The sequence below is a fragment of the Procambarus clarkii genome, chromosome 29 (assembly GCF_040958095.1).
Source record: "Procambarus clarkii isolate CNS0578487 chromosome 29, FALCON_Pclarkii_2.0, whole genome shotgun sequence".
In the NCBI taxonomy this organism is placed as follows: domain Eukaryota; kingdom Metazoa; phylum Arthropoda; class Malacostraca; order Decapoda; family Cambaridae; genus Procambarus; species Procambarus clarkii.
The window spans coordinates 3,767,409-3,777,535 of record NC_091178.1 but is presented as its reverse complement, the minus strand read 5'-3'; the positions used below and the strand labels follow the sequence as shown (position 1 = coordinate 3,777,535).

Here is a 10,127-nt window from a genome sequence, read left to right as displayed (position 1 = left end):
AAGAATATGGTCAGCGGGCCTTCATCTTTCAATTAATATTTCCTAATTATTGGTGTTGCTGGCAAGCCTTCATAAACCCTAGGATCCCCTCGGCCCTCATCAGGGGTGAATGCTGCCTGGGGGTCATTTCCCCTCTCTCTCTTATGACCCCTTACTCTCTTACGACCCCTCTCTCTCTCTGTTATGACCCCTTCCCCCTACAGTTTGGCCGCTCATCCTGGCCCCGCACAACAGACCCGACCTCTCCCTCTCTCTCCTTCATATTCATACGCGGAGCCTTCAGAATCATCGGGCGCTCCTGTCCAGTGTGTTCCGCGCTCATCTGGACCCGAGCAAGTGAGCCCATCGGGCGGCAGTAACCCTCTGTTATATGAAGGACTCACGCATCCCTCCTCCTCTCTCTCTCTTCCCTTTCATCTGTCTTTACTCTCTCCCTCTCTCTCTTCCCTTTCATCCATCGTTACCCTCTCTACTCGGGTTAGGTTCCCCCTTCCTTCCTCTCGGTGTCTGCACCTTCTCTCCCCCTCCTTTCGTCCTTGCTCCTAGTTGGGCCATCTTCCTTCTGATTGTCAAGCTAATAGACCTATAGAACGACGCCATCAGCCACCAGAGACTCTGATTGGCTGTCTTCCTGGGCGGTGTTTAGCGTCCTCCTCACCAGCAGCGCCTCCAGCCTCGCTCCTGCAATATCTCTTGATGCGGGGAGAGAGAGAGAGAGAGAGAGAGAGAGAGAGAGAGAGAGAGAGAGAGAGAGAGAGAGAGAGAGAGAGAGAGAGAGAGAGAGAGAGAGAGACAGAGAGAGACAGAGAGAGACAGAGAGAGAGACAGAGAGAGAGACAGAGACAGAGAGACAGAGACAGAGACAGAGAGAGAGAGAGAGAGAGAGAGAGAGAGAGAGAGAGAGAGAGAGAGAGAGAGAGAGAGAGAGAGAGAGAGAGAGAGAGTGAGAGAGAGAGAGAGAGAGATTAAGAAAATATGAGAGATATAAAGGGAAATGAAGAGCCTAATAGAATGAGAAGAGGAGAGAGAGAGAGGAGACAAAAAGAGACGAGCAAGAGAGAGAAAATGAGAAAGCGGAGCTCTCCCTCATCCTCTCCCCCTTCACCCTTATCTTCCCCCCCCCCCCTCCCCTTCTCCCCTCCACAGAGGGCTGCCTGCAGTCTCTCACCCGGTCAGGATGCTGTAAAATGTAACCCCCCCCCCTCCTCCCCCACTCCTCCTCACCGAAAAAATAATGAAGAAAAAAGCCGGATAAAAGGCGGGATATCCGGATCTCTGGAGAGGCTGGAAGCAAGCGGCTCCCCTGGGGACCGGCCCAGACCTAGCCAGATTCCAGATCTTGATTGGCAAGCTGGCTCCTTCAATTTTCGCGGGCTATTTGCAAGGATCCCTCTGTCATCGTCCATCTTCTAGCTCATCCTAGTACACCTCCTCCTCCTCCTCCTCTTTATTCACGAGAAAAGGAGCCACTCGGCGATGTGCAGAGATTCCTTGTTCGAGGCGACAAGCTCTTCTTATCTTGCATTAGACAACTTCCGGTGCCAATAAGCAATGAACCCACAGTACACAATAAACAGTGCCAATTAAGAATAGAATATATTAATGATCTCTGAATTGCGTATTCAATTTCTTAATCAGAATAAAGCGTTCAGACGATGTAATGATCTATACAAATATATTTTTTTGTTTTTAGTTTTTTTTGGCGGAAATATCTATGTTTTTATGTACTTAATTGCTGGATAAGTTGCCTATCTTACCGTCAGGAGGCTGACCTCCCAATCCCACCGTCAGGAGGCTGACCTCCCAATCCCACCGTCAGGAGGCTGACCTCCCAATCCCACCGTCAGGAGGCTGACCTCCCAATCCCACCGTCAGGAGGCTGACCCCCCAATCTCACCGTCAGGAGGCTGACCCCAATCTCACCGTCAAGAGGCTGACCTCCAATCCCACCGTCAGGAGGCTGACCTCCCAATCCCACCGTCAGGAGGCTGACCTCCCAATCCCACCGTCAAGAGGCTGACCTCCCAATCCCACCGTCAGGAGGCTGACCTCCCAATCCCACCGTCAGGAGGCTGACCTCCCAATCCCACCGTCAGGAGGCTGACCTCCCAATCCCACCGTCAGGAGGCTGACCTCCCAATCTCACCGTCAGGAGGCTGACCTCCCAATCTCACCGTCAGGAGGCTGACCCCCAATCCCACCGTCAGGAGGCTGACCCCCCAATCCCACCGTCAGGAGGCTGACCCCCAATCCCACCGTCAGGAGGCTGACCCCCAATCTCACCGTCAGGAGGCTGACCTCCCAATCCCACCGTCAGGAGGCTGACCTCCCAATCCCACCGTCAGGAGGCTGACCCCCAATCTCACCGTCAGGAGGCTGACCTCCCAATCCCACCGTCAGGAGGCTGACCCCCAATCCCACCATCAGGAGGCTGACCCCCAATCCCACCATCAGGAGGCTGACCACCAATCCCACCATCAGGAGGAACTCTATACCTCAGCGCGAGGAGGGACGAGGTACCAAACACCGGCGCCTCTCAGAAAAAGTGGCCAAGTTTCAGGTAACTTCTCGGAGACCTCTAACGCCTGACTGACAATCTCCCGCCCTAAAGATATCATCTCTGAGAGTTGCAACTTGTGTAAAGGAACGCCCCGGTGCCCCCAGTACACAGTGGGCTCAAGGGCCGCTGCACCTCCTTCACCATCACCCCCTTCCCCTTCAGGACGACCTTGGTGACGCTGCTACTATCCAGCCTTGACCACGACGTGAGAGATTGTGTCAACGTAGGAGACGTGTGGCATACGGGTAGAATAATAAATGTCACATTGAGCTCCAACCTCCCCCCTCCCCTTGCATTCGCAAGCTAACAGAAGTTTAAGGGATTGGGCATGTTAATCCTCTTGTTTGATGAACTGTTCACTTGAGACAGTCAAGTGAACTGTGTGTGTGTGTGTGTGTGTGTGTGTGTGTGTGTGTGTGTGTGTGTGTGTGTGTGTGTGTGTGTGTGTGTGCGCGCGCGTGCGTGCGCATTTACTATTTGTATTCACTATTTGTGTCTACCTAGTGGAGCTAATAGCTCTTGAACCCCGCATTTGTAACCAATGTATTTTTCGTCTTTTATATCTACAGAAGTTACAAGTTTTTGTAAAGGCCTTCACATATATTTCAACATATATGTCTAGAGATAATATTCACACACACACACACACACACACACACACACACACACACACACACACACACACACACACACACACACTCACTCCAGGGAGCCGGTGGCCGAGCGGACAGCACGCTGGGCACATGATCTTGTGGTCCCGGGTTCGATCCTGGGCGCCGGCGAGAAGCAATGGGCAGAGTTTCTTTCACCCTATGCCCTTGTTACCTAGCAGTAAATAGGTACCTGGGAGTTAGTCAGCTGTCACGGGCTGCTTCCTGATGTGTGTGTGTGAATGGTGTGGAGAAAAAATAGTAGTAGTTAAAAACAGTTGATTGACAGTTGAGACGCGGGCCGAAAGAGCAAAGTTCAACCCCCGCGAGCACAACTAGGTGAATACAACTAGGTGAATACAACTAGGTGAATACAACTAGGTGAATACATGTTTTTATGTTCTGTTTGAGAGTCTTTATTTATTTTATGGCTTAATTCTGGTCTATATTTCACCTTGGGAATTATGTATTGTATGGTTTCCTTTGAGTAGTTCCACCTCCCCCCCCCCCCTTGGGCTAACAGTTGTAGGGGTTGGGCTACTATGCTATGCTGTTACTCCTTCAATAAAGGTGTCAGGGGTCAATTAATTAATTGTTCATGTACCATATCTACTGAACAAACAGATAGAGCGGCCACACAGATCCAGCACAGTCTCCCCCTTCTCTGTGGGTTCATCAATCTAATCCAAGCTTCTGATTTTACGGTCCATCATAGCAAAACGCCCATTGGTCCAACCCACTCATGATATTGCTTCCCCTATTGTATACTTCCGCTACAATACGGCGGTGTGTATAATACAGTAGAGCGGCCCGAGAGCTGGTACCTGCTCCCCCCTCTTGTGTCACAAGAGCTTAATGCTTTTGTCAATACAGGAGACCAATACCCAATATTTCTTCCCAGGGAAGGTTGTTACAGGACCATCAGCTGGGCTGCTGGAACACGTTGGGCACGCCACTGACCGCTCCTCCTCCTCCTCCTCCTCCAACACCACCAAATGATGGATGTTGAGTTCGACATCCTCCCTCTCGGCCGGTGTTGTGCTCGACATCCTCCCTCTCGGCCGGTGTTGTGCTCGACATCCTCCCTCTCGGCCGGTGTTGAGCTCGACATCCTCCCTCTCGGCCGGTGTTGTGCTCGACATCCTCCCTCTCGGCCGGTGTTGTGCTCGACATCCTCCCTCTCGGCCGGTGTTGAGCTCGACACCCTCCCTCTCGGCCGGTGTTGAGCTCGACACTCTTCCCCTCGGCCGGTGTTGTGCTCGACATCCTCCATCTCGGCCGGTGTTGTGCTCGACATCCTCCCTCTCGGCCGGTGTTGTGCTCGACACTCTTCCCCTCGGCCGGTGTTGTGCTCGACATCCTCCATCTCGGCCGGTGTTGAGTTCGACATCCTCCCTCTCGGCCGGTGTTGTGCTCGACATCCTCCCTCTCGGCCGGTGTTGTGCTCGACACCCTTCCCCTCGGCCGGTGTTGAGCTCGACACCATCCTCCTCGGCCGGTGTTGAGCTCGACACCCTTCCTCTCGGCCGGTGTTGAGCTCGACACCCTTCCTCTCGGCCGGTGTTGAGCTCGACACCCTCCCTCTCGGCCGGTGTTGAGCTCGACACCATCCTCCTCGGCCGGTGTTGAGCTCGACACCCTTCCTCTCGGCCGGTGTTGAGCTCGACACCCTTCCTCTCGGCCGGTGTTGAGCTCGACACCATCCTCCTCGGCCGGTGTTGAGCTCGACATCCTCCCTCTCGGCCGGTGTTGTGCTCGACACCCTTCCCCTCGGCCGGTGTTGAGCTCGACACCATCCTCCTCGGCCGGTGTTGAGCTCGACACCCTTCCTCTCGGCCGGTGTTGTGCTCGACATCCTCCATCTCGGCCGGTGTTGAGTTCGACATCCTCCCTCTCGGCCGGTGTTGTGCTCGACATCCTCCCTCTCGGCCGGTGTTGTGCTCGACACCCTTCCCCTCGGCCGGTGTTGAGCTCGACACCATCCTCCTCGGCCGGTGTTGAGCTCGACACCCTTCCTCTCGGCCGGTGTTGAGCTCGACACCCTTCCTCTCGGCCGGTGTTGAGCTCGACACCCTTCCTCTCGGCCGGTGTTGAGCTCGACACCATCCTCCTCGGCCGGTGTTGAGCTCGACACCCTTCCTCTCGGCCGGTGTTGAGCTCGACACCCTCCCTCTCGGCCGGTGTTGAGCTCGACACCATCCTCCTCGGCCGGTGTTGAGCTCGACACCCTTCCTCTCGGCCGGTGTTGAGATTGACACCCTTCCCCTCGGCCGGTGTTGAGCTCGACACCATCCTCCTCGGCCGGTTTTAAGATAAGAGTACAGAGGAGTTTACGATTCTTGAAGGGACCTTACAGGACTGTCTCTCTCTCTCTCTCTCTCATGTGTGTGTGTGTGTGTGTGTGTGTGTGTGTGTGTGTGTGTGTGTGTGTGTGTGTGTGTGTGTGTGTGTGTGTGTGTGTGTGTGTGTGTGTGTGTGTCTTTCTCTTAGGCGACTCGTTCCTGGTATTTCTTCGCCCGTTTCATCCTCTTCAACCCGCGTTCGAGGCTGCCAGACAAGGCAACATTATTAAAAGCGATGTGCCCAGTCGAAAGTTACACGAAAGGGAAAAAAAAATAAAAATTCGATGGAAAGCTGTTTTCACGGTGAAAATTGACAGCAGCGAGACCACTTTATATTCTGGCCGTGTGTCGGCCGGCCGGACCTAGCAATGGGAAAGTCCGCAATTCTGCCGAAATGCGCATGACGGGGATGGGGCTAGACTCCACCAACAGGCCTCACCAGGGCTAGAGGGGGAGAGCTGTGGACGGGGATGGGGCTAGACTCCACCAACAGCCCTCACCAGGGACTAGAGGGGGAGAACTGTGGACGAAGATGGGGCTAGACTTCATCAGCAGGCCTCACCAGGGCTAGAGGGGGAGAGCTGTGGACGAGGATGGGGCTAGACTCCACCAACAGCCCTCACCAGGGCTAGAGAGAGAGAGAGAGAGAGAGAGAGAGAGAGAGAGAGAGAGAGAGAGAGAGAGAGAGAGAGAGAGAGAGAGAGAGAGAGAGAGAGAGAGAGAGAGAGAGAGAGAAAGAGAGAAAGAGAGAAAGAGAGAAAGAGAGAAAGAAAGAGAAAGAGAAGAGAGAGAGAGAGAGAGAGAGAGAGAGAGAGAGAGAGAGAGAGAGAGAGAGAGAGAGAGACGTGGGCGGATGGATGAGTTAAGAGACGAAGGACGGGAACAGAGAAAACAGAAACAAGAAATATGGTGAAAAGAAGACACCAAAATGGAGAGAATATAACACGACATGAATACTATTTTGTTAATTTCTATAAAAAAATGTGAATAGAATAGGTAAAGAGAGCGAGTACCCTGTTACCTAGCAGTAAAATCCCTGTTACCTAGCAGTAAAATAGGTACCTGGGTGTTAGTCAGCTGTCACGGGCTGCTTCCTGGGGGTGGAGGCCTGGTCGAGGACCGGGCCGCGGGGACACTAAAGCCCCGAAATCATCTCAAGATATATCTTGTGAACGTATAAAATAATCGAGCAGCCAGGTGAAAATAATATTACTGGGTAAAGCTGCAGCCAATGGGAAAGAGGCTAAGCCTATGGGTAAGAGGGTCAAGAGACTGAGGATTTACCTTACCTTTACCTTTCGATGATTCCGGGGATCTCCTAGTTGGTGGTTTGATCAACCAGGCTGTTGTACGCAGCTGCTATAGCAGCCTGACCAAAGAATCGCAGCCTGGTTGATCAGGAATCCTTTGAAGGTGTGCAGGCGATGAGTCACAATAACGTGGCTAAAGTATGTTGACCAGACCACACACTAGAAGATGAAGGGACGACGACGTTTCGGTCCGTCCTGGACCATTCTCAAGTCGATTCTCATCGACTTGAGAATGGTCCAGGACGGACCGAAACGTCGTCGTCCCTTCACCTTCTAGTGTGTGGTGTGTGTGGTCTGGTAGACTTTGAAGGTGTCTTATCAAATCCAAGTGAGAGCTGCCGGCCAGGTATGACCTCTGATGTGTACAAGGAGATTGTTGAAGGTCTTGGGCTCCTTCATGTTGATGGAGTTCTCTCTCAGCGTACCTATTGCACCTCTGCTTTTAAACGGGGCTATTTTTCACTTCCTGTCACGTCCTCCTGGTCTCATGTGGTCCTATTTTCCTGTGCAGATTTGGAACAAGTCCCTCTGATATTCTCCAAGTTTAAATTATCATATATCTATACTGCCTGTGTCCTAGGAATGCGGAATTTTGATTTTTAAGCTATACCAATAATTTTTTTAATATACTGAGTAGATTTCAGCATTAAAGAATTTTGTATGCTCTCCAGGTCAGCAATTTATCCAGCTTTGAATAAGGCTGTCAGTGTGCAACCGAATTCCACTCTAGAGAGCACTAGTGTCTCAAAACTCTAGAGAGCACTAGTGTCTCAAAAATGATCATCGGTGATATGGCATCTCTTGTTTGCAAGGTTCTTGTTATCTAACCAAGTTCTTGTCATTTTTCTCAGTCTGAGAGTTAAGAGACAGGTGTTGAGAGGCTGAGGGTTAATGGTAAGGCTTCATGGGATTTAGAGGGTGAAAGTTAATGAGGTGAAGGGAGCCCGTGTGAGTGGGGGACACAGCCAATGTCCCACTCACGGTAATGGTCTCTCTTGCTTCACCTCATCCTCTCCCACTCTCTTTTAACACCCCCCCCCCCCTCCTTCCTCCCCCCCCATAAACTCCTCCCTATTTTAGAGGGGAGCGTCGCCTCATTAATAGCTCGTCATATTTCACGCTGGCCCCCTCACACACCCCTGTTTTCTCCTTCACCTCCCCCCCCCCCTTTCTCTCTAAGAGCTGTCCAATGAATTTTCGTTTCTCTTAGCCATTCTCAATTTTTCATCTCTCTCTTTTCTTCCCCTATGTTCTCTTCTCATCTCAACCCTTCGTTCTCTCATCTCTCCCTACGCTCTCTTCCCTCTCTCAGCTCTTCCTAGTACTGTCTTCTCTTTTTGGTTTGGTTTTTCAGCGAAGGATATGGCAAGGAGAGGGATAGAGGGGACGGAGGAATGGTTGGGGGGAATTTAAATTTTAATTTGGAGTAAGAGGATGTGTGGAGGAAGGTAGAGTTTCACGACTCGTCCGCTCCTCTCACTTCTCCGTATATCCCAAGATCTAAAAACCTTTTCTGCATCTCATTTTCCTCGAGCTCTTATCATCCCTTCATCTGTATTTATACTATCCCATCTCTCCTTCATCTGTCCCCTCGTCTCTCATCTCTCCCACCTCTCTCACCACATTCTCACTTCTCTTCTCTGTCCCAGATAGTTTCCCCGGTGCTGCAAACAATCTTTCCATCACATATAATCAATATTTTAACCTATATCTGTAAAATAGAATGCGGCTGTCTGTCCAGGGTTGTAGGCCAGATGCTTGCGGCTAGCCTTATTAAACTTTGCAGGACAACTGCTGGTGAGTGTGATGATGTCATAGGTAGGTCAGAGATGGCCCCATTTCTTCCATTTATGGCGGTTCGACTCCCATGGCAACCCTTGATCAAGTCTGCGGAAGATGAAATGCTTGGCCCTAAGGCAATAGTTTTACCATCTGTTCATAAAATTATAACATTCTGATATGGACATGGAACGATGCATGTTCTGAACATACGGATAAATAGAGACAAGAGACAAAAAGCCAGAGACCCGGGTAACGCCGGGGATTCCTACTTATATATAAATACAACAGACTCTTACCACACAGAAGACATAAACCTTAAACTTTCCTAAATCCTTATTTACTAATTGTTCTTGCTTGAAAGCAAATTCGAACTGATCGTAGATGAAAGCACAATTCATGGCCTCATAATGCGGGGAGTCGAAGTAAACCACATGCCCCCGGGGAGGTCGAACCAAACCACATGCCCCGGGGGTCGAAGTAAACCACATGCCCCCCGGGGAGGTCGAACCAAACCACATGCCCCGGGGGGGTCGAAGTAAACCACATGCCCGGGGGGGTCGAAGTAAACCACATGCCCCCGAGGGTCGAAGTAAACCACATGCCCCCGAGGGTCGAAGTAAGCCACATGCCCCCGGGGGGGGTCGAAGTAAACCACATGCCCGGGGGTCGAAGTAAACCACATGCCCCCGGGGGTCGAAGTAAACCACATGCCCCCGGGAGGGTCGACGTAAACCACATGCCCCCGGGGGTCGAAGTAAACCACATGCCCCCGGGGGGTCTAAGTAAACCACATGCCCCCGGGGGTCGAAGTAAACCACATGCCCCCGGGGGTCGAAGTAAACCACATGCCCCCGGGGGTCGAAGTAAACCACATGCCCCCGGGGGTCGAAGTAAACCACATGCCCCCGGGGGTCGAAGTAAACCGCATGCCCCCGGGGGTCGAAGTAAACCACATGCCCCTGGGGGTAGAAGTAAACCACATGCCCCCGGGAGGGTAGAAGTAAACCACATGCCCGGGGGTCGAAGTAAACCACATGCCCCCGGGGGGTCGAAGTAAACCACATGCCCCCGGGGGGTCGAAGTAAACCACATGCCCCCGGGGGGTCGAAATCTTACAAGAGCGCGGGGCCGCCAAATCACAGATATTCCTCCAAACCAACCCACCAAGCTTCCCAAAACTCTAAAGAAAATGTCAAAGTGCATTATCTGGTCTGGAGGCTGGATCCCAGGAGAGGAGGGGGGGGGGGATGGGGGATGGGGGATGGAGGGGGGAGAGGGGGAGAAAGGGAGAGGAGGGGGGAAGGCCCCGGGGGGGGGGGGAAAAGAATGAAGGAAAGACCGAGAGAAACGCAGAGAATTATATACCAAAGAAAAAAGTTGAAAATGAAATAGGGAAAATCTTAAAGTAAAAGGAAATATATGAGAATATACAAAGGTAAAGACTGCAAGTCCAAGGGAAGAAAGATTTAGACAAATGTCAATA

At 51.9% G+C, this 10,127-nt stretch overlaps 1 protein-coding gene across 1 annotated transcript; it reads left to right on the top strand.

The window, feature by feature from the left end:
• Window positions 1-9,215: 9,215 nt before the first annotated feature.
• LOC138369561 (uncharacterized) lies at window positions 9,216-9,701 on the top strand. Its single transcript, XM_069332979.1, has one exon. It carries the CDS (start codon window positions 9,216-9,218, stop codon window positions 9,699-9,701), a length of 486 nt encoding a protein of 161 aa, XP_069189080.1.
• The last annotated feature ends 426 nt before the right edge of the window (window positions 9,702-10,127 follow it).